Source organism: Cyprinodon variegatus, unplaced genomic scaffold, assembly GCF_000732505.1.
Source record: "Cyprinodon variegatus isolate N-32 unplaced genomic scaffold, C_variegatus-1.0 Scaffold875, whole genome shotgun sequence".
NCBI lineage: Eukaryota > Metazoa > Chordata > Actinopteri > Cyprinodontiformes > Cyprinodontidae > Cyprinodon > Cyprinodon variegatus.
The window spans coordinates 200,239-225,578 of NW_015151328.1; the positions used below are offsets into that span (position 1 = coordinate 200,239).

The 25,340-nt window shown below is 36.5% G+C and overlaps 1 protein-coding gene across 3 annotated transcripts in view; it reads left to right on the forward strand.

Moving 5' to 3' along the window:
- LOC107099480 (metal transporter CNNM4-like) overlaps positions 1–25,340 on the forward strand; it is a 49,658-nt gene that overhangs the window by 5,910 nt on the left and 18,408 nt on the right. For all 3 annotated transcript variants that reach the window (XM_015397623.1, XM_015397624.1, XM_015397626.1), the window contains exons 2-4: positions 14,791–14,934; positions 15,122–15,256; positions 21,511–21,680. In XM_015397623.1, the coding sequence (XP_015253109.1) occupies positions 14,791–14,934; positions 15,122–15,256; positions 21,511–21,680 (449 nt within the window). The remainder of the gene's footprint in view (positions 1–14,790; positions 14,935–15,121; positions 15,257–21,510; positions 21,681–25,340) is intronic.

The following is a 25,340-nucleotide window of genomic DNA, read 5'->3' on the forward strand; positions in this document are numbered from 1 at the left end:
TATATATATATATATATATATATATATATATATATATATATATATATATATATATAAAACCCCTTTGCCATCATTTTTATAAATGGATTTCCGTCTTAGTTTCTTCTCCTTTTTCTGTCCCGTGTGGTGACAAACCTACTTTGAGCATATTACTGCCACCTAAAGGCCTGGGGTGAGAACTCTAGTGTCTTACTTTGTTTAATTGTAATGTGACCGAAATCTAATGCTTCTGCGATATGAAGATTGCGTTTTATTAAATTGCAGTAATATTTCAAATGCTAACATTTGTCCGGCCCTAGTTGTTTTTATCTATCATCAAGATTGTTTAAAGCGGGATAGTCACATTCTATGACAAAATCTAAATGTAAAACAAGATCTAATTGGTATTTAACAGCAGCAAAAGTTAAACGGCATGCTTATTGTTGCAGATTGTTTTTAATTAGTCTTTATTTTGGATTTGAGTCATTACCATAAGAAGAAACATTAAAAGGACACCCAATAAACAATAAACTCAGTAGGAATATTTCATATAACAATGTTAGTTATTTAAAATAAACATTTAAAAACAGTTTTTAACCCGGTGAGCACCTGCATCTTGATTAAAAAGGTTTAATGCTTGTTTGAAAAAAATAACCACAAACAGTTGAAATGCTAAAGATTTATATCATATGTTAGCTATGTATCGGCAACAGGTAGAGGAGGAGCAGGGTGTTGCTGTGTAGGAACTGAGTGAGATCCTTAATTTTTTAACATCTCTTTCTAAGCTATTATCTGATACCAGCCTTATGAGGGTGCATGTTAGCATATGAAATAACCCATATTTACTACAAAATAGAGGTGCATGCTTGCAGCATTTTACTTTAAAATCTCCAGTCCAGAGAGGATCAGTGATCAGAAGCAGATAATTTGAGTTTAAGTTGAAGAAGACTAAAACCTTAGGATCAAAGAGAGACTTCAGAGCCGACAGACTGTAAAAGTTACCATTTAGGCTTGCAGTGAATCTTAGCTGTGGTTTGTTAGCGGCGTTCATGTCAGATCAGATCTTATCTATTTCCTGCCTGTCAGCAAGCTTCTAATATTTTCTGAGCTGCTAATAGGTCCCTGGTTAAGATTGATCAGTTTCTATTTGTTTTAGTTGTGCATGAAGAATCAGCAGCTGTACCTTTTAAACTGCCTGAGCTGAACATCAGCTTGTCGCTGTGTGGTTCACTGTGTTGTAAGATGGTAGTTAATTCTGTGAAATGATTTTAGAACTTGAGAACTTAAAGCTAGAGATGCTCTAGATTATTATTCTTACCATGTCATGCTGTGGTCAGGTCACAGTGGGCCCTCAGCCCCCCTGCTCATGCTCTGACCCGACTCCCCGCTTGCATCTCGAGTTTCCTCTCACCTGCTGCTTGGCATCGGTTACCACGGTGAAGGCATCCTGCAGCGTCACTGTGTACACAGACAGCTTCCTTATTGCTGAGCGGCTACTCCATAACTTTTAGATTGTTGACTCGTTTAATAAAAATCATTCTAATTTTGTTCGCATGTAGCTGTCCAAACACTTGGAGGATGAAAAAGCTTGTTTATCACCAAGCTTCTCTCATGCACTGATAGCAGGAAATTCTTCAAGTATATTTCCTTTTTTTTTTTTTTTTTAATAAAAAAAATGGTTTTGTGTAAGTTGATTTACAGAATAGATAACAGTCTCTCTTTTTACCCTGACGACATGTGAGCTTTATGGATGTTGGACATCAGGCGTAAATTTTAAAAGTACACAACGGCAAGTGAAGCGTGAAGTTCCTGGAGGCACGATGAACTCTGTCAACAGAGTCACATGCTGCAGCCTCAATCACTGACTTATATTGCTCCTACATCTAAGCTTCTATTTAGTAAAATCAACATTAGGTTGAGCGTGTTAAATAAGTAGATATATTGTTATTTTCCAGTTGTTTACTGTTGTTTCCAGCTCTTAAAGTGACTTTGTTTCAGGTTGATATGTACCGTATTGATGGCATTGATTGACTGTTGAGTGGCTGAGTAAGATTTGCACAAGACTTAGCAAAAATTTTGCTTCAAAGCGTTTGAGGAAATGAACCAGCTTGCATTTTTTTTGTGGTTATCGTTTAGTGGGAAGTTCTCTGGCCTCCCAAAAGAGCCAGCAAACATACTGGTTTGTTAGTTCATTATCTGCTGGGGGTCATACCAGGGTTTCCACAGGTTAGTAAAGATCATTAAAAGTCATTAAATAATTATTTTTTAAATTAAGCCCTGAATTGACATTAATATTCATTAAACGTGATTTTCGTGGCATTTAAAATTCTTTATTTTACAAAAAAAGTTTATAAAAACAATTTTTGTCAGATATGTCGCAATATATTTGTGCAGAACATATGTTTGGAAAAGAAGCTTGAGGCGGAGAAAAAGCTAGAGAATGGGGAAAATGCTAATTTCAACAAAAGAGGCTGGAAATCGGGGAATGGCTGCAGCCTGCGATGGTAAAGATGAAGGATTTTGCAGTGTATATATGAGAGTACTTGTTGGGTACTTGTTGATGGCATTAAAAATATTTCTAGGAGTGTTAGAAGAGCATTAAAAAAGCATTAAATTAGAGTTATTAATTCCTGCATACACTATTTTACATTTGATTATGCTCCTGATGAGAGGTATGATTAAACAATTCTTTCTGTAGATGTAAGTTTCTTAAAAAATGTTGATCTCTAGTCTGGTTATTATCTAAACTCAATGCTGTTCAGAAAGAGATACGGGCTTAGTTATGGTATTTGATTGCTCCTTTTATAAAGACTTTCGTTTTGAGGAATAAAAGACAGTATGGGAGGAAGAAGAAGAAACATCTGGGCTCTGATTGAAAGCTCTTATACAAATAGAAACCAAAAATAAATAATTATTATAGAGGGAAAGCTGCAAGTATTATTTCCCAGCATGCAAAGTGAGTCTGACGCTCAGCTTGTGGATGACGACAGTCTGTGATTTTCCTTTTGCATATTTCCCATGCTTATTTCTGTCCACACATTTACTAAAAGCACTTTACTCTTATTAACATCACATCAGTTCGTGTCTAAAATCATGAATAACACAGAATGTTTTGCTTAATTCGCAGTACCAACAATTCTAGATACATTTTATACTTAAATCTGATGATTGCTATTCAGCTGCTGTTTTTATTTAAGACTCTTAAGCAGACCTGACCTACAACGCCGTCATGTGTCCTGGCATGTTCGCCTTCATGCTCCAGCTACAAATACTTCAGCACTGTTCCTAATGAGAGCCCGACAGGCACTCCCTGGAGAATAAATAACATGAATGCACAGACACCCTCCACAGGACACCAATGAAGTCACTTCTTTTCTCAGTGCTCAGTGGGGAGTCTTAATTTAGCAGAAATATTGCTGCCATTATTAAAGGCCTGTGCTCTTACTTTTGAAACCGTCTCTACCTCGGCTCAGGGATGTTTCTTTAATTATCAGTTATTTAACATAATAAACTAAAAAGTCAGAGGATGCCATTTCCTTATTTGTTTTGTCTTTTAGGACAGGCGCTTAAAAAACAAACAAACCGCGACTTTACTTATTGTAGTAGGTTTATAAGCATAGGTTGAATTCATATGTATGGGTTTAATATTTGCCTGTATTTGTGCTGCAGGCACCTGTGTTTCTATGGGTCATTCAACAGGTGTTTGTCTTTCTATTTATCAGAGAAAACCTTTCAGGTATTCTGCAAAGACGGTAAACACACCAACAGAGACACGCTCTCATGAATTCGCTCACACTTTTGTTGGTTGGCGTTCCTTTCTTAAATGTCATAACTTTGCGTGCGTCATTAAACCTTTGTTGTCAGTGTAGGTGTGAGCGTGTGTCTCACTTCATCACACAACCAAATTAGTCTGAAAATCAAGTTTAGGAACCTAAGTTCAAAGATAGAGAGAATAAACGGCATTTTGGAATATTTAGAAATGTATTAATGGTAGAAATTATACTTTTTTTTCTTTTTTTTTCTTTCATTTCAACGCTGAACAGACGGAGATGTTCCCATTTTTAGTAACATAGAAACAGAATTAAATGTTATTTAAATATTTATTTATGTATATATGTTTTTTTCAAGATTTAAGTTGATTTTCTTTTAAGCTCTGTACTTTAATTTTGTAAAAAAAATTTAAAAAAATTAGCGCAAGTTTAAATAATATCCTGTTTTATCTTTCCTCTTACAGGCTCTAATTATCAAAAATGTCTTTTACCTGAGATTTTGTTATAATTTCTAAACTATTCTGAAAGACTAGAGGGTTTAAATAAAAAGGCTGGAGTAATTTGTACATTTGAGCACCAGGAGCAATTCTGTAATGTCTAATGTTCCTAACCTGTACTGTCTTTCCCAAACTAACCTTTTCTTTTAACTTCAGATATGATAATGTAGTTAGTATTAAATGGTCACAGTAGTAGTACAGTGTTCATTAAAGGGGAACACCATTTTTTTTTTTTTTTACAAGCGGAGTGTGTATGACGATATCTGCACGCGCCGGCCACCGTTCATTCTTCCTGTCTGCTGAACTGCAGCTAGTTTTACTCACATGCCTGGAAGATGTCTAGTGCTACTACCACACATGATCTCGCTCTCTAAATGGGATTGAACGATTCAGATTAGCTAGCCGAATGAATATAAGGGGTAGAGTGTAGCCGCCTGTGTCCCGGGCTGCCTGTCACAACTCCAGTCCTGCGCACGAATGACGTCATACACACTCCGCTTTGTTTTAAAAGATATAAATATAAAAAATATAACCACGGATGTCTGGGGGACAGTGATTCTCCTACATATTATGAATGCTGGCGTACCATAAATGATAAATTATGAACAGTTTAGTTTGTCTTCAAGTCGTTGCCCAAAGGAAGACGTTACTTGGATATAACCTAACGGAATATCTTCGGAATGGCTCCAAATGACACAAAACTCATATGGGTGAGTAGAACATGATGTAATAACGTAAAATCAAGGGGCCTATGGAAAAAAAATAACGGCGTTCCCCTTTAAGTTTGCCCGATGCAAAGATTCCCTTTGTGAAAAAGAAAAGCTAGAGCCTTGCTCTCCTCCAGCCGCCTCTAGCTTTCTAATAGCTAATAGTGAGTTGGTAAACAGGTAGAGTGCTTGTGTAATATAAGTCTGATTACACTCAGCAGAGCTAGCCGAATGATAACAGGATATAAAGCAGATACTATTTTATTGTTCTTACTTTAATTGACAGCATTAAAAGACAATGACACTTGAAATGTAACTTATTAAAGTCCATGCCTCTCTGGATGTATGAGTGTGTTTGTAGCTTCAGTATGGTGAACTTTCACAATAAGAGCCTTATTACGTATTGAGGTTGGGAGTGTGTGAACTTAGCTTGAATCTAATTAGTACTGCTAACAGTATGTTCATAACACAAAAAAACTTTGTGATTGATGGAGTAATTAGAATATAATTACCACCACTGCTACTAGCAATGCTTGTAACTTTTGTTTCAGTTTTATTGGATGTATTTTTAATGGGTTATTTGTTTGTATTTTTTTTGTGTCTTGGGTGCCTTTTAGTTTTGCAGAAGCAGTTAGCTCCATTTGTTGACATGTTTTTATTTTGTGGTAGAAAATCAGAGCAGAAATTGTCTGAGGCCTCAGAGGATATTTATTTTCCACTGATTCATCACTGCTGGGTTTTAAAGGCAGGATTGTTTGACTTCTAGCAAATAAAATATTTCAGTACCGTGAGGTGACACTGAGCTTCAGTAAATCTTATCATGTCCCTGGGGATTTGTTCAGTAGGTTTTACCTCTCCATCAGAATTTCTTGCTGTTAAGGCCAGCGGTTTGACTTCTTTGGTGAGCATTATCTTCACCTCTGCATACTGATTCAACAGCAATATCCCTATCAATTCTTACCATTTCTACCTGTTTTTCTCCTGCTTCTCCTAAAATCTCCTGCCACTTTGTATAGCAGTTTGCCATCTGACCTTTGCACTAACAGATATTTTTCATTTTTTCCCATTTCAAACCATTTTCCAGAACTTTGCTTTGATTCTCTGTTTCAGCCTGACTATAGAGAAGCAGAACACAGCCTGAACTTTAGCATTTAGCTGCCTCTGCAGCTGAAGCTGTTGAGGGTGTAGGCGTTAAAAACAGTGAGGTGGTTCATTTGCTGCACAGCTCCTGGGGATCACAGCAGATCTGGCTGCATGGGACTTCAGTTATAACTGGAAAAACGGGTTCGAAGGGCTTGACCTGTCCCACACAGCAAGCCTCCCAATCCCAGAATGGTGATTACGCAAGTGTTTGTGTATGAGATCAGTGCTGTTTCCTTTAGATGTGTGATTTTTGTTTCTTCCCCTCGGCGTGTTTGTTTCAAAGCTGGTGGCCTTAAGGTGCTGCTCATATGCGGCACAACCGCCTGTGTTGATTGGTCCAAGAGCAGTTTGTCTCTCCCTCATGGCTTTGTCGTGGATGTTTTGTGTCAACAAACCGGCTGGTTTACTGGATGGTGATGGAAAAGCCAGAGGGCAGAGAAATGTAGCTGGAAGGTCAAATCCCCTGTAGTGAATTATTAGTGTGTGTTCAGGCTGATTGTCAACAGTTCCTGGAGGAAACATGATGCTGCCTCACACAGAAATCTATTCACTGACTTATAGTGTCTCAGTGAAAGGTTTTATTGTTCATATGGCTGTAAATGAAGTGGAAGTACTGGGGGACAGAAAAGGAGAAGCTGTTGATCAGAAGAGTTTATGATTTCTGACAAAGGTCCGTTTGGTTGTTAGTTCCTGTTTTAATAAATGCTGCTATCCTGGGTATTTTTTTTTTTTTTGTCCTTGTTATCCTCCAATAAACTAGATTATCTTTAAAAAAAAGAACATTTTGAAAAGGCTTTATCAACCCCCAAATAAAATGCATGTCAGGAAAAAAAACTGAGTTAACAATAATTAGATCGATGATAGGACATCAAAGCAGTAGACGGACAATGAATACAATTTCAAAACCGTGTGCAGTATCACAATCCCAAGTGACTGCATGGCTGTAATATTTTTAGTGTTTTTCCTTCATGCATAGCATGATACTAATAATATTTAAGGGAGATGAATTGACTCTATGTGTTCTTTGTGCCTTTGGTATGCCAAATTTTACTGACAGTGGTAAAGCAATAAAATAAAAATAAAAAAAGTTTTAAAATGTGCATTAACCGACTGTAATGTTTATCTACATTACTCAAATTTTCTCTAGCCCAATGTAAGTCCATCTAGCAGGGCTAGATGGACTTACATTGTGATAAATCTGCAGGATAATCTGGTAGAGCTCTACCAATGCAGAGTTTTATGCCCTGGCTTTCATTAAGCGTTTGAGAAAATTTAATTTTCATTTTAAAACTATGAATGATAAGGTTCAAATTATTAATCTGTAAAATAAGAGATCTTTTTTTACATATCTTATCAACCTCTGCAAAGGTCTGAATCTGTAGAAGTTTGAATTTTTTTGGTAATACTTGAGAGCAATACCATATGTGCACTTAAACAAATGTGCATCGTTCCACTGGTATTATTAAATGTTTTTCAATAAAACAAAATTGGAATATTGTATGACGGTTAATGCCAGACGAGGTGTACATTATCAGAAATTAATGGAGGACATGGAGGTGTGAACTGTCTGACTCAAAGCTGTGAAGTTCCTTCGTTTCTAATAATGGACACCTCCTGGGGCATTATCCTGCTTCTACCATGTTCACGTATGAAAGAAAAGCAATATTAATTTTCATTAATATTCACACAATCATTAATATTTTCACACTCACACACACAAATTCACACAATCACACAACCTTAATGTGAAAGCATTTTTACGTTAAGGTTTATTAACCATTAAAATCCTACATTTTTCACAAGAAGCAGCCAAGCACCCTAATTTGGGTGCCCTAGAGTGAAACTATTTTTTTCAAACCTTTTTTGCTGCGTCCAAACCCTTCCTTCTTTTTTGGCTCTTTGCTTTTTAAGCTCACTCTTTCTTTTATTTTATTTTCTCCATTATAAAAGGTTTTATTTAGGTAAAGTTAGTTAAAAAACAACAACAACACTGACCATCAGCCAGTTAATCTTGATGGACCGGTTGTTTGAGAAACCTTCCTAACCTGGACAATCCACCCTCCACTGCAAGGGCTGGGCTCCCTCTCTTTTGCGAGGCAGGGATTTTCAAGTCGATGACAGTCTTAGTGGTGTGGGGAGGATGGATGGTTTAAATTTTCATAGAACAGACTCAAGGTCCTCCTTAGACACATTTCTTGCGTATATGTGCAAGAAGGAGGTAAATGTGTTTAAAATTGGGTTTCTGTGGCTGTTATGCTAATTAAAAATGAGTATATCTACCTAATTTTGTTGTAATTTTAAAAACTTATAGTGTAACCAGCTCTTGCCTGAAATGCGCTGTACAGAATCCAGGGAAAAGGAACTTGGATATCACTCAGAGGGCAGCTACACTCATTAAAAAAAATTTACTAGCCTAATTTCAGGGGAGCAGTGGCAACTTTCAGTGTGTCGGCCTGCTGAACTTATTGCATAGGCAAGGACGGTGCAGTGATTGCAGCATCAATATTCATATTGCATAGGGACTGTTTGGAGTGCAATATTAATGAACTTGTATATTCCAACATATTCCAAGTGTTATGCTAATTTTATGTTAAGTCGTTTAAACAGAAGCTCACAGCTTAAGATGCTCACACTAGACGCTAGACATTACCAAAAAAAGCTGAGGGTCACAGAGCAATGGAAGCACACAAGGCTGAATTAAGGCATATATACGAACTGATGTCATCAGTATAATAACTACCAGTAATATTGCCATTGTAGAGTTTCTCAGGCATGCTTAGCTGCTTACCTAAAATATACCAGCCATTTCCTCTAATCCCGTAGCCCTGCGTCTAGCTGTCCACATGGACCCACTCCTTTCTGTACAGTCAAAGTTGTAGTTTACCATCCTCAGCATGGTATCTACCTCACATTCTGCTTGTAAATGTATGCGTTTTTCTAACTACACACTGTATACATTTCTCCAACCGTCCTCATACCTGCTGCTGCTTTCCTTGCTTTTAAATGCATCGCTGTGTCAAACGCACCCTGCTGTCCAGTATTTTCCTGAAATGCTATGATCCTCCCAACATTGAGAAATAGATCATAACTATACTCAAAAACCACCCAATGTGAATAAACTCCTGCTTGTTTCTATACTTCTAGACTTGGATTAAAAGCTCATAGGGTAAAACACAGCAACTTTGCTGAACACTGCTAGTTTTTTCTATTTTCTGCTGAAGTCTCACTCTCTGTTTAACCGTTTAAAGCCTGACCCAAGAACAAAACAAAACAGAAAATTACTTTTTTTTCTGTTTGAATTCCTTATTTGCCCTTTTAACAAAATATGTAAAAATAAAAAACAGAAATACATTTTTGATATTAATAATTTATTACTATGCGATAAGATAATTTTTTGTGTAGTCTTCTGCCCTCTGTTATCAGGTATATCTGATTGTGTACAATAGGATTTTGAGCAAAGTTTTTACCATTAAATTATGCAAAAGGGGTCAGATGCAAAACATTTCAGAAACCGTATGTATCAAATATGATACATATGGCATTATAGGGTTAAAAGTTGCAGCCTTGATTAACAGTTTAATTTCTTTATTTGGTTTAAGCATTGCAATGTTCTGCAAAAAGCTGGAATTGAGTCACTTTCCTGCTGCTAAAATCTTCCACTCTGAAGAGTGTTGCTGTTGTGGAATCTGGCTTTGGTTATGGTACATTCAATGTCAGGAAAACAAGCAGATTTTCCAGTTGTGAGGTCATGGTTCAGTTTAGTCAAACTAAAAAATCTTGCTTCCTGATCTGACCCAAATAAACCAGCAGCAAACTAAACACACACACGTGCTGTGCAGCATTGATACCATTGCTTCACATAACTTATTGTTGTTGTTTGTTTTAATTTTGATGAGGACATACTCCAAGCTACTCCAAACATGGATAAATATAAGACGGTGTTTGTGTTATTTGTAAAAAAAAAAGTTTGCCGTTTTTACTTTGAGTTTTTTCTTCATATATCAACATTTATATCACTGTTTGTGTGTCCAAAAATGAGAACTAGAGCAGTTGTCTAAAGAAAATACACCACTGCTGCTCCAATTTGAAGCGTCACGTTGTGTTGAAAGTCATCTGCTCATCTTAATCCTATTTGATAAATAAGTATTACCTGGAAAGATCAGCTTCAAGGACACAAAGTCTTCACACAGAGGTCAGATGGTGACTGAACAAAGCAGTCTGTTTGGATTAAGTTTCTTTACTAAGGTTATGTGCCTGTGTGTCTGTTGATACGTGTGCACTCCAAAGGAGCCAGTAGACTCTCTAGAGGCTACACTAAGTAGTGGAGTGTCCCCAGGGGTCTTACTTCCTCTGAAATATTGACTCAGCACTACAGGAAGAGGTCACACACCAACACTGACACAAAGCCTTTTCCATTACAAGATGTCTCTGTTTTTGTTGTTGGACTGATCTTTTGCTTCTTTTTCCTCTGAGCAATAAACGATGAGCTAATAAACGCTCTCTGGGGGCTTTGTTTTCATGGGACTGTTGACAAATTCTTTCCATCATTCCATGTGATGTCAGGCAAGGATCTGTGGTGTAGATAAGCGTTAAATAAGGGGATATAAAGAAGGAAGTTGTTTTGTTATGTGGGATGTTTGCATTGACTGTATAATTGATTTGACCATTTGTTTTATATATCATTTTCTTAGCTTTCTCTTTTCAATGGCTAACATACCAGGGGAATTCTATCAAAATTATATTTTTCATTATTTTCTATAATCTACTTTTGTTACTAGAGATGTAGCAAAACTTTGTAGCCGAATTCTGAACCTACAGCTTTGTGAAAGTTCAAACAAATGAGAGTAATTCTAGTCAATTACTCTCCAATTTCTCTTTAAGAACAACAGGGAATGTATTTGATTGATTGACTTTATTGATCTCAATGTGGAGATATTTACTCGTTACACCAGCCGAAACAGTCAAAGAAGAAGGTGCCAAAGGAAGAAAAAGGTGCATGGGATATATACAGTATATACAGTGCGTCCACAAGGGTTGTTCAAAAAAATAAATATTATGGTATATTATTATTTGGTCATTATTGAACTAGTTACATAAAACGTTCAGTCTCCTTCTGTCCCGCTTTGCGCTGCCAGTAAGAACAGTTTTGGAGATTTTACTTTGCTAGATCAGCTGTCTTTGTGTATTCTCCAAAGGAATTAGTCATTTACCCAGACTTTGAGCTTTGTAAAAGCCCCTCGGTAGTTTTCAATTCTTTATGTTCGAATTAAGGACAGAGTTTGAACGCCTCGGAAGAGAAAACAAAGCAGCTTTGCTGTAATAGGTTAAATCTCCCTGTTATCTGCTCGAAGTCTGACTCTCGTAGCTGGCTAAATACAAAAAGTACATGTTTATCTTTTTTTTTTACAGTCTTTATTTTTATTCCAGGACCTCATTTTTGAAATAAATGATCAGTAAGGCTAAAGATATATGCCTCATATTCTTTTCCGTCAGTAAACTACTTCCACATTAAAAACTGTTGTTGTCAGTATATCCAGGCAACTCTTGGGTAAATTGCTTTTACTGATTAGGAAAAGTTGGAACTTTAGAAGTTATGAATGAATTTAAAATCAACTCAGTTTATTTCTATAGCGCCTATTCACAACATGTCATCTCAAGGCACTTTACAGTTCACCAGACCATACAGTCAAATTGATTAAAAGTTTTCTATCCAAGGAAAACCAGTTGATTTCATCGACTCATTGCAATCCCTCACACTAAGCATGCTTGTAGCGACAGTGGAGAGGAAAATCTCCATTTTAACAGGAAGAAACCTCCAGCAAAACCAGGCTCAGTGTGAGCGGTTATCTACTGAGGCCGACTGGGGTTCAAGGAGACAGAAGCAGAGATACAAAAGGCAGATTAAACCAAGATTATATGAATAAACCAAGTAATGTTTTTTATTCCAATGGCCCAGGAAAGCAATTCTTCTATATTAAGCTTTTGTAGAAAGCAGGCACTTTAACACCCCCAAATCATTCTGGTCAATAATAATTCTCAGTCTAATCTCTACTTTTAGGTGCACATTATACCCTCATGCACAAAAAAAACTCAAAATTATTAGCTATCAATTATGGAACTGTTTCATAGTTTCAGAGGATTTATACAAAGTTTTGATCAAAATGTATAATGTTCTTTTGAATTAATTTATTTAAAATTCATAATTGTTAACTATAAGATTTTAAATTAAATTGGCATCTAAATTGTGATGTTACTGTTATCCATTCCTTAATTCTATTTCAATATTAACCTAAATTTAGTTAAAATCCTGAAGCTGGAGAACAAAAAAACTATCTGCTTTTAAATTTACTCTTATTTTTTATATTTGTGTTGAAAATATCCTGAGGACAGTAAGTTAAAGCATCAATAGAAATTCTTGATATGAAAATTCATATAAACTTATAATGTAGGAATAAATCTGAAAACAAAGGAAACACTGAACAGATTTAGAGAATATATATATATTTTTTAATCAGCTAATACTATCCTGGAATCTCCCATAAGTTATTTGGGAATTTTAACCTTGTATCTTTTATCTGTTGCACACTATAATTTAATCTTTATAAGGATATTTATATTCTGTTTGAATATTCTTAATGTACTGAGAACAGTACATAAAGATATTCTGTAGACTTTTAAAGACTTTTAAAGACAGACTTTTAAACTATCGCTGAAGAAGTAGGATATCTATATATAAACTATAGATTTGAAATGAGGAGATGGATGCTGGGATGTCACTAATCAGAGATGGACCTTCATGATGGAGTCATCACCTCTTAATCAGATGACAAAAGAGAAACCTGCCTTCTAGGTTTCTCTGGAGCTTTCTAGGCGGAACATCCAAAACATGATCCTCAACATGTCATGCCGGCATAGAGCAAAGCGAGACCGTAACGCCGTCCTGGAGGGGAACAGATTCCTCAAAGTCCCTGTAGTCTATTTATGTATGAAACCAGCCGGACTCAAGGCTGAGAATGTTTGGAGTGTGATTGTGTGAAGCTGCAGCGCGCGCGCTTTGTCAGGACGTGCAGGCCGACATCAAGGACGCACAACAAAAACACTTTGAGCCTTTGGTCTTCATCTAATTGCTGGTCATAGGTGCTCTTTCTAAATCCCCCTGATCTGCTGCTTTTATTTTGGAAACAATGACAGGTGTTTGACCTCTGTTATTTGAGCCTCTACCACCTTATTATGCTTCTTTATTAAGACTTCCGATAGGAAGGATTTCTAAAAAAAAATGTTTCTCATAACCCCTTCTGTCATTTAGGAAGGTATTTTAAGCCAGTTATAAATTCAGGGTAATAAGTGTTCAGAGAACAGCCCACTTAATATCCTCTGTCATAAATTATTCAGAACTTTACCGGGACGGCCCTGGCACCGCAGCCAGCTACCATCTGCTCTTTCAAAGCGACTGTGTGTCAGCATGGCGTTGTACAGTAACTGGTCTGGCCAAAGTTCAGACCCAGCCCCGACTGTAACAACCAGTACACATTAACAGGCTATTTGTGGTGCGAGCAGGGTGTGAGCCCTTGAGTTCATGTTACAACAAGAAGAGAGGTTATCAGCTATCACTTATCAGTCCTGATAGGATAATCGCGAGACTCTGACAGTTTTGTGGCAGCAAACAGACCTGGATCACATCAGAGAGTTTCTCATTCTGAATGTTTATATTTTTTAAATAACCACTAGAATGAATTCACAGCTAAAAGGTGGTAAAATAGATGGTTATTTATATTATATCTGAACACCTTCATGAAGATCAGTGCATTATGTTATTTTACTATATAAATTGTCCATTTGTCCTGTTTTTGCATTTCATTTGACAATTGGAGCTCTATTTACACAGCAGGGGCCACATTATGTTCTGATCCATAAAACCAACCCCCAAAACACCAAACACAGGTTTTTAGGCTAAATCTGGTCGGTCCGTCACAGTCTTCAATCCAGAAATAGATATTTTTTTAAGAATGTTTTGTCAACAAACTGAAAATTACCGCCATTCACTTTTCAACCAAATGTAGATGTCTTTTGGACGTAAATTATGTCCTCTTTTCAACAAATTTTTGCTCGGTGGGAAAGATCATTGTATAATTTATCTGCATCAAAGTAGTTTTCATTTTAGCTAAACGGTTTCAGTAATTATTACTAAATGGATTGAAATTTAAACTCAAGTTTCCAGGATATGATCTGCTTTAAAAATAGACTGAAATAACTGATAGATCATTGATAATTAATGAATGAATTTCTGATTTTGTTTTTAAAGACTTTATGGATCACACTAAAACATGTTGATGTGCAGATAGAAAGTATTTGAATCAGTGGCATCACAAACACTGCCTGGATTGTTTCTCACTGAATTTTTAAACCTTACCTTTTATATTCTTAATTGACTTTTTTGGTTCTCTATAAAATACTGAAGTTGATATAAGTCCCATTGTTACTCTACATGTTATTAATATAAAATCATTCCCATCCTTTAGCTTCTCTGTTTCATGACACTCAAGAGTGACAGAAAATAAAATAAAATATTTAAAGTTATTATGATTAAATCTGATTGATTTATACTTGGATAAAAACATATTGCTCATCTGGTTTTTTAGCACATTTTTGTTGATGTTTCAGATTCTTACTGATAAACCTGTCTGTCTTCTTCAGGGAAGTCCCATCTGGCCATTGTCCAGAAGGTGAACAATGAGGGGGAGGGAGATCCTTTCTACGAAGTGTTGGGGTTGGTCACGCTTGAAGATGTGATCGAGGAAATCATTAAATCAGAGATTCTGGACGAATCAGACCAGTACAGTAAGTGCTTGTTTTTTTTAACATGACTTAACATGGCTGCAGCTTATTCATTCATGTTTGCTTTGTGGAATATTTACCTGAATGTACGACCCATGTAATGATTTGTAAGCTTTTAGTAAATATGGCATATTATATTGATTTTTATAGTTATTCTGAATGGTGTCTTTTTCTCTTTATCACTTCTAAGCTGACAATCGCACCAGGAATAGAGTGGCGCCCAATAAAAACAAGAGAGACTTTTCTGCCTTTAAACACGAGAGCGAATCCAAGGTGAAGATCTCTCCTCAGCTTCTGCTGGCTGCTCATCGCTTCCTGGCCACAGGTGAGGAAACTTTCCTCAAACTGACAGTTGTAGCTGCATTTGTCGATGTGTTAGCTCCACATAAATAAATATTGCTGTTATTACAGTATCATATTCCCAAAGGAAATCTGAGAAAAATCCAACATTTAATTTAATTTCAATTATTAAGTAGGGGAAAGTTAGCCTGACGCAGTCCTACTCAATTCTAGTCAGAATATGAGTCTGATACTGCTCCATAGAGCTGTGATTATGGGGCATGTTTCGAACGAACCAGGAAAAAATATGCCTCTGCAATCAATTGGATAGACCTACAACCAATACGAGCAATGGAGTGCGTGGCATATGTTAAGCGACGCATAGTTGTTGTCAACAAAACTCAAAGCGTGCAGTTGCACGCCTATAATAAGAAGATGAGCCTTGATCGCGTTTCTCTGTTCCTCTTTTAAAATGAATTTGCTGTCGAGATCTTCTAGAACAGACCTAATAGCAGAATCTACTCACCTCAACTCTCCAGCGGCAGCCATTGTTGTTGACACCCAAGCGCGCTTTGGTCACGTGGTTGATTACGTTACTGTTGATCATCTGTCCATCATCGTATAAAGCCCGCCCTGACAATTTGATTGGCCCGCCAGATATTGTGCGAGCATACTCACGCTACTATTGAGCAATGCCAGACCGAACTTCCCGACCTCAAACGTTGTGGGCCGGACTAAGTTCGGAATGGCACCCAGGCTAGGGGAGAGTAGGGTTAAGCCACAATTGTTTCTGACAAAGCCACAGATGCACCTCTATCAGTTTATACAAAAGTTTATTTACAGTTTTGTTTGTCTCGGGTATTAATATAATTTATTTAAACCACTCTGAAATAGGAAAGTCAAGGAAAAATTCTGAGCCAAATGCTTTGTACCAGAAAATGGACCAGAGAAAGTAGAGACTACTAGATCAAATCTACAGTCAGAGCAATGATTAAAAAGCTGTAAACAACTGGAAATCTGACACAGTACGCTGGAGAAGGACTGAGGTTTGTTTTTCTGTCAGACACAGTGGTAAGGGAAATTAAGAAGCACTCGTATAAGCAGAAAGCCTCCACTGGTCGCCACTACGGACCAACGGTTTGTTGGGAAGCTAAAAACAGCCTTTCCTGTCCTACCATCACAAACATAAATGATTTACTAAACACCAATGGGACTATAAGAAGAACTACAGTGATGGGGTCAAATTTAGATTAAGCTTTTAATGACCACTAACTACCAATGTGTATGGTGGAGGATCTGTGATGCTGTGGGGAACCGTGTGTAAGCATGTAGCTGTTTTAGCCTCTTTATCCTATTGGGAAAACTGGAATACAAACTGGGAGGCTTCTTTTTGAGAACAGAAAAAGGCTGATTATTTGATATTAAAAATTATTAGTATTGATTCAAACGATCATTGAAATAACAGAGGAAGGATTTCCCAGACGCTAAATCAGCCTTCCTCTTTCTCTTAGTCTCTGTTTTTACATCTTGTACAAATGTTGTATGGTGAGTGGAATAGAAGCTGACATGAGTAGTGGAGAAGACAAAGATCTTGTTGCTTTATGCTCTAGCCTTATAAAATATAAAAAAAGCTAAAGTCTTCTTGGCTAAACCAGGTTTTAAAAACTATGAACAACATAATCTTTTTTGTTTCAATAAAAAGCTAATGATCAGTTAATGTAGGATTATTTTCCCACTGAGCACCAAATCTGCTACTTAGTTTATTCTCAAGCCAAAGAAGTCTTTCAACAGCCTAGTCGTCATTAATTGCTACACCCCTTCCCCATATTCTTCCTGTCATCAGACAACAGTGATACCTCCCCCAGACACATGAAGGACATCTGAAGACATTTACACCTAAAGGAAAATGTTATTTGCTTGTTCCAACCAGCAGACCATGAACTCTGCTCTGCTTCGAGAAGCCATCCCACATCACTTGAGAACACGTTTTGCAGCCTGTCAGGTTAGCGTGCGTGTTAGCTGATATGCTCTGCCACAAACTGCTAACGGCTCATGGCCTGACGCAGCACTTCTGTGCACAGGATGTCTTCCTGTTTTGGCAAAACCCTGGTCTCAGCTGAGTTTATTGCAGTTTTCCCTCAAGATGATTGTTTCATTAAGAGGGAAATACATTTTTCTAATATTTTATTTAAATGATTTAATAGCCTTTCTTTTAATCTTCATTTCCTCTCTGAGCTTTTTTTCACAGTAATAATCTCCACTATGGCTGAAACAAATAATCAGATTAATTCCGATTAATTGATTATTGAAATAATTGTCAACCTATTTAGTAATAAATTACTCATTAACTGGAGTATAGAGACTCAAAAAGCAACCCAATTAGTAATTACTCCAAAATTGTAAAAGATATATAAACAGTTTGCATTTAAGCTAAAGAAAAAAAACAAAAAAAAAAACTTTCCTCTGCCAGTATGCTCTATCCAGAACTCCTGAAGTGGAAAAGTTTTAGTTTCACCTGGTTTAGTTTAATAAAAGTTTTCTTTAAGAAACTATCTGATTATCAATTGAAAAAAGAATTGACAGATTAATCGATTTGCAAAATAATCATTAGTTGCAGCCCTTATCTCCACCAGCTTCCTTTACTTATGTCGGATTTTCAGAACTGCTATGGTTCAATACAGATTATAGATATTAGATCAAATGAGATGAAGGTCAAACAAATTAGGGAAGTCTAATATATAACTAGAATGTTTTGTTTGCAGTGATATGTTTTTTGTTAGAAGCACATAGTGGGTGTGGCCTGAGTTAATACGTTAACTAGAATGAGGAGAGTTTGTTTGAATAACTACCTTCAGCCATACTTTACTCTGCATATATCACAGGGCTTTGTTTCTTTGTTCCTAGCTTGGGCGGAGGCCCGGCTGAGCACGGATTGCAAAAGACTGACCGGGTTGGGAAATCGGTGTGGATGAAAAACATTTCTAAAATTCCTGCTAACAGGGGTACTGCAGATAACATGAAAGGCCAACAAATATGCGTTTAAAGGAAGGTAGATGGGAAGGCAGTTTGGCTTTGGAAATATTCTGAGAACATTGTTGTTGTTTTTTGTTTCTTTCTCTTGGAATGAACCAGTGGCATAAGCGCTCATAAAAACGTTAAATATCAGAATATTTATTTCAGAATTTTATGAAGAATTTCCACCATGGCTAAATAATATGTAGAAAATATAATAACACTAATAACACAAATAATAATAACCACTGGGCTGACACTTCCCACTCACCAAATATGCACTTAATGAAAAACAAGGAAAACACAACATGAATTTAGAGAGACCAAAATTAGTTCTGTGCCTTAGTAACTGTGCCTTAAAACCTTTAAGACTACTTTAAAAAAAAAAAAGCCATCTTCTCATGTTGTGACTTTGAAAATGAAATCTGAGAGCTGTTTCTGCAAGCCTTAAAGTAAGATGTGTTACATTGTGCCCTAGATTTTGTAAAATCATAAAGCTCTTTGACTTGTCTTACTGCTATGGTGATTTTAAGAGCTTCCTAATATCGATTATTTTTTGTCTTTTTATTGTAAAGTTTGTGAAGTTTGTAAAATGCGATACAGTCGAACTGTATGTTATCTGGCTGCAGATCTGACAAAGTTAATAGTAATTTCGTTATTATTGGGCTATCTTCTTGATTTCAGCGTGCAATTGGCTGATTCTGATTCTTTTCCTCTAAATAAAGAAATGTGTTAGAACCTTTTTTATAGCCAGTTCAGTGGCAGTGTGCAGCAACATGTTAGGAAGGGGCAATGAATAGAAATCAAATATTGGTATTTCCTTTCTGTGGAGGATTTTTCGTTTTTTCTTGAAACTCGCCCTCTCTACGTTAAAAAAGAAAAAAAATGCACATACAAAACCCTGTACCCGCTCCCAAGAGGGAACGCCTATTAAACATGTGCGAGAGCGTGCATAGGCCCATTTCTCCTCGTCCAGGCTGTTTAAAAGTTGCACAGCTCATACAAGCTTACTGTCCCTGAATGTACGCCCTAAACCCTTAATCCCTCAATCACTATATAGAGCGGGGACTATATAGCAAACTCTGTTAACTGACAGTACAGACAGATGATCACTAATTTTGGCTCCTGGTTGGTCACGTAATCGTCCTCCAGTGCGTGATCCCTGATTAGTTGCCGCTGTTGGTTAGCGACAGCCTATGGGGACAGCGGGCCACTGTGAAAGCAAATCCCAGAATGCATTGGGAGGAGAGCTCTCTGCCCAAAGCGTTACGGGATATATCCGCCTCTTCTAAGGCCTTTCTTTTCTTCTCATACACTTCGTAGACCCTTTTTCTCTTATGACCCTCGGCCATTTTTAAAGAACCGGGGTGAGAAAGGTGAGCTTCAGTGACTGTCTGAAAAAGTAGCTCACCACAGATATACGCCTGAAAGTGTTCATGTGCAGAAAAAGATAGCTAAAAGGACGAGCACGTAGGACGGCCTTACGTAAACATATAACCAGAATGATTGACAATTAGGAGGACCACTTATTTAGATGATCCACCCGGAAATAAAAGATTGTCTCTTATACCTTTTATGTCCTTTTATTTAAATAGTTATTTAAACGAGAAGGGGAGGATGAGGAAGAAGGTTATGTTCAAGTGTGGCTGGGTACAAAGCTCTTCAAATGATTGTAGGTCGTTGCTACAATCACACTAGATACTAGGTACTCTTAATTTATTTAATTGGATTTATTAAAAAATATATATTTGTTTATAAGAAAATAACAGTAGAATAATTTAAACCTAAATCTGAACTCTATTTTGTGTAGTAAATAGAGAAATGGTTGACTGTGTTATGTGGCATTTTACAGTTAAAGGTTAGATTTAATTATTAATGAACCTGAGGAAGAGCTGCTTACTTATCTTTTAAAATGTATACCTTTTCTCCATTCAAGCAATAGAAACTACAGTAAGATAATAGCTGAGGGGTGATTATATATTTCCATCTCAGGGGGAAACTCTGAGATCCAGGACTGGAAATCTCCAGGCAGCAAGGTGAAACACGTCATACAGGTTTTCCTGCCGTTAGGGATGTAAACAACAAGCCTACCATGGGAAAACTCTGTGTGCTGCTTATGTCCTATATGTGCGGGCAGCAGGGAGGTTCCCTCAATGTAATCTGAACTCAATTACTCAATACTTTACTAATAACCTACAATCAACATGTTTTACTGCTCATGTGATTATGTTCTGTCGGCCCCAAAGGTTTGATCCATAAAGGAATGGAAACCACAGATCCTAATGGAATTTTATTAAGAAGGAAAAGATCTGGAAAATGGTCTCATCTACTCAGTTATGACACTTTTAAAAATAAAACATCCTTCTATAGATTATTGGCTTTTAATTATTTGATTACTCTTCCTCAAGATTTACAACCAGCCTCTTGATTGTCAGAGTTCATTGTAACCTGATAATCATGCTGTGACATTTTATAATAAGTAAACATTAGTTATGTCTTATGATACACAGAGACATTTTAGCCCTCTGTTATCAAAAGTTGGTTAGAAGCCCAAAAGTGAAATAACCTTTAGAGAAATATAAATTAGACCAACACTGATCATCCTTTCTGACATTGAGCAATAGGAGTACTCTTTAAGAACTTTAGAACAAAGAAATATGTAAAAATATGACTGGAGGAAAAAAAAATGCTTTCCATGCTTATGAGGGATTCAAATAATTCAACAATAAGTAAGTTACCCCATTTAGTAACCACATTTTTTCTATGCTATAATATACCACTATGAAGGACCCGGAGAGCCTTGGGTTACAGGCCCCTGATCCAAACCGATCCAAATCTGACTTTACGCTCAGTATTGTCAACCTGAAAGTGACCCTCATTAAATGGTTTATGTCTTTTTGATGCCTCTAATCATTTCCTACAGTATTACCCCACATTAAGTTCTATTTACCTTTTGTTAACCTCAACCAGTTTCACTTTTCCTAGTGGGAGAAAAAGCATCCTTGCTGCATGATGCTGCCACTACCATGTTTTAACATGGAGCTGATGTGTTCAGGATTAGTCCATTCTCCTCACAGCTCTTAGCAGTTAGGCCTGAGAGATTAGATTCGTTTTTATCTCTTATTCCACATACATTGCACTTCGGTATCTGAATTAAATAGTGGCTGTTGTTTTTTTAAGATTACTAAACTTGAGCCAGAATGCTGTAGATTTGAAAAGATGAAGTTGAAACTGATGACATGAAATAAGTTCATATTTTTGTGTTTTTGTTTGTTTGTTTTTCTGCAGAAGTGAGCTTGTTCAGCCCAAATCAGATCTCCGACAAGGTGCTACTCCGAATCTTACGGCATAACGATGTCATCCAGGAGATCAAGTTTAATGAAAACGACAAGCGATCGCCTCATCACTACGTCTATCAAAGGGGCAAGGCTGTTGACTACTTCATTCTCATTCTGCAGGTAGGAAATAAGTTTGGGGTGGGGGGGGTGAAGGGTAAGGAACAAAAAAAAAATGAGAGTGTCTAAAGCAGTCTGAATATAAAGATCCTCCTATTCTCAATTATGGATTCCAGATGTACATTTTACAAAAATGTGTCTGAATCATATAGAGCGCTTACTGATTCCTGTATACAATTGGTCTATTTATTTTACAGTCTGCTTAAGGAATTTTCAGGTGATTCTTTGACACATTTTTATATTTTTGATACAGTGATTTGTTTTTTTTGTGATATACACAGCTTTTGACTGGCCTATTCTATGTTACCCTGAGGTCTGACTGGCAGGTACCAGTTCTCTCTGTGGAACCGTTCCGACTCTGTTTCAAGTTAGTTGACAGTAGGAGTAGTTTTGAAGTAAAATTAGACTTTAAGGAACCAAAGTTTGTTCACGTTCATCGGTCAAAGCATCTGATGCTAACTTTGACCAGGCTATCCTCATAGAGTGGTCTGTCTTACAGGTTTCTGGAGAATCCTTTGACTGAAGACATTGTTGTTTATAAGTTTGCAGCGATCAGTTGTTTTAGTAATAGATAAATCTATCGATTATTTATTTTTGACTAATCTAAAAATAGATACTTTACGTAAATTAACATCTCTGAATAAACTGAATTGGAAAATGTAAAAAAAAAAAAAAACCTTTATTGCACCTTTAAATCAATTGCAAATGGCAAAACTAAAAGAAATATATATATATACCGTATATATATATATTTAAAACTTTTTTTTATATATAAAACTTTTTTTTTTATTTTTTTTATTGAAAAATGTTTATATTGTATATTTTTAGTCTTAATTACTGCTGGTGGTAGGTTATTGTTTCAGAAGACTGCCTGTCTTTGCCTTTAACCAAGTTAGTTGAAGATTACTGAAGAAAAGACGATTATTCATGGTGATATGAAGAAAATCTAATATCACGATATATTTGGGCTATAATCTCGATACACTATATATATCAATATGTTACAGTCTAATCTGTCCTTTCTTGTATATGACTTCAGTTTCATTCCCAGTTAAGTCAGTTGTCTAGGTGAACACAGAGGTATTTAGTGAGCCACCAACTCCACTTCTTCTGCTATAATGTTAACTTGTGTAATCTACATTTAAATCTCTGTGCTCATATGGTCAGAAACCTGACTAGATTATGATTAGAATATGATGCTGTAGCCATGCTTCAGTAAAAAACATAATACTGCATTTTTGATATTCGTTCTGGGTCCCTATATGGACTTTGAGTTCCTCTAACTTGTTTCCTCAAGATTTCACATTTTCCATAATGATTGATGGAGGAGATGGCTTGATTTTCCTCCTCCTTTCTCTTCTCCTTGCTTCTGCTCTATACCCTCAACACCTCCTTTTAAATTCAGCTGAAACCTGTGGAAGTAACTGAAATATTATTTCAGCTTTGGAGAGGTTAATGAGCTGCTCCCAGGTTTGGAAAACTGTGGTTACTTAGGCCCCTGTCACACCTTGACGATTTTGCCAGCGTATGCCTAACGTACGAAAAATCTGGCATACATTGAATAAGTTATTGAATAAGCTATGTATATACCCAAATTTGAAAAAGTACATAGAAAATTCAGCATATGCCAGCGTTTTTTAAGGTTCTGGGACATCAGGCATACGCTGGCTAAATCCTCAAGGTGTGACAGGGGCTTAAGTTTTTGCATCATAACAAATTTCTAAAAATGAAAGGATAGTGGCAAAAATCCTGTCAGCTGCACAGCAACCAAGAGCAAAAGTAAAAAACAAGACATTTAGATCCGCTAACAGAGAGACCAAAGCTTTCTTTCAAATAATATCACAGCTAGCATAGCTACTCCAATGTACAGCTACCTTAAGCAGCACAATTCTAGAAGTATCGGTCAATCAGCGATCATTGTTGATCAGTAGCAACTCCTTTATCTTATTAGCTTAACGCCGCCAAGCTAAGCTTTAACAAATATAATGATTTCAGTGAAACATTTAACTGTTTGTTTACATAAAAAAAAAGGTTTGACTGATTGTTAAATAGATGTCATTAGTCAGATGTAGATCTTGCAATGCATTTGAAAAATATTAACATTGTTTACTTTTACAAGTAAAAGTAAAGAGATAAAAGAGAATATATATGTTTATGTAATGATGGATGGATGAACAGACAGGTCAATAGGTGTATAGATGGATTAAAGATGATTATGTATTAAAAATGATTGTTAAACATTGTAAAACTTTTAGATACCCAGTAAGTTTGAGGTTTGCCATCCATCTAGCTGGAAGGAAAAAAAACCTTGTGTGGTGTTGTTCGCTCTGCTTTCCTCGAGTTTCATTTGGTGAGTTATTATTGCCAATTATCATATTTCAATCAGATTTTAGGTATAGCTGCTGTGCAGGTATTGTCTTTCTGTTACTTCACATACCTGCATTCGTTCAGCAAACTCACAAACATACCAGGCTTGACGTGAGAATCTCTTTCCATGGTTGTTTACACGCTGTGGACTGAACATAAATATCCACCACTGCTTTTGCTCTTCGGCTTGATCCAGTCTGTGCCTTTGTGCATGAACTGTTTAATCCCACCGTTCCACGCAAGCTCATTTCCCACACTTTGGTGGGGTTTTTGGTCCGAAACAGTCATTATGGTTGCTTCAGCTTCTCTTCGCTGCTCTGCTGTGCAAGCTTTTCCTAGTGGGAGGCCGGATATAACGGCTGATGAGGACCCCACACGAGGAATCTTCTGACACCTTTCTGTGTGTTTCTTTTCAAATTATAAGGCTTTTCTGTTGGATTCCTACAGCTAACAAACAGGATAAGTAAAAACAAGGCTCGCTTTAACAGGTGCTGAAGAAAAAGAGATATGTGTGGCTCATTGTTGAAACATGTCGGCCTTATTTTATCTCCAAAGCTGGGTTGTAGCACATTTTCAAAACCCATTTTCTTCAACTATTTACTTTGCTATGTAAAAAAAACTCACCAGCACTTGCTCATCTGTCTCTCTGTATTTAAACATATCCGTCTCTAGATGTGCAAAGCTGCTAGGGACATTTTTCAATACTTGCAAAGAAACAAGACGTTCTATTTCCTCAGTATTTCCTCTAGGGAGGAGCACAGCAACACATGCCACAGTATTTACTTCTTATTAGTAGAAAAGGTTAAAAACTATGTATTTCTTTTTTTTTTTTTTATATTAACAGCCTTAGTTATTGTATATTGCATCAATAATTAGGGTTAGAGTTTTTCTGGTTGGTATTATTAATGTTTCTACTAGCCAAGTAAGTGTCCTGCCAAAGAGGACCTAGCGATGAGGGTGATGTGAAGGATCATTGTTAAGGATAATTATGGGCAAAATGTTCTCCAAATAAGAACAAACTGACTGAAGGAGGAATGAAAAAAAGCTCAGATTTAAATTTTACATGAGCAAGGCCTATTTTAAGGTCATATTTCTGTAATGCTCAATCCAATCTGACATGCTTATTTTGTGTTACAGCTTATAAGGTAGAAACTTGCTATAAATATATAGAATTAATGACACCTTTTCACTATTCGGTAAAACAGAGAAAACATCAAGTTGACTATATATTCTTTTAGTATTTTTATTGGAGCCAAAAGAGTAAATAACAAAACATAAATAAATTTATATATATGT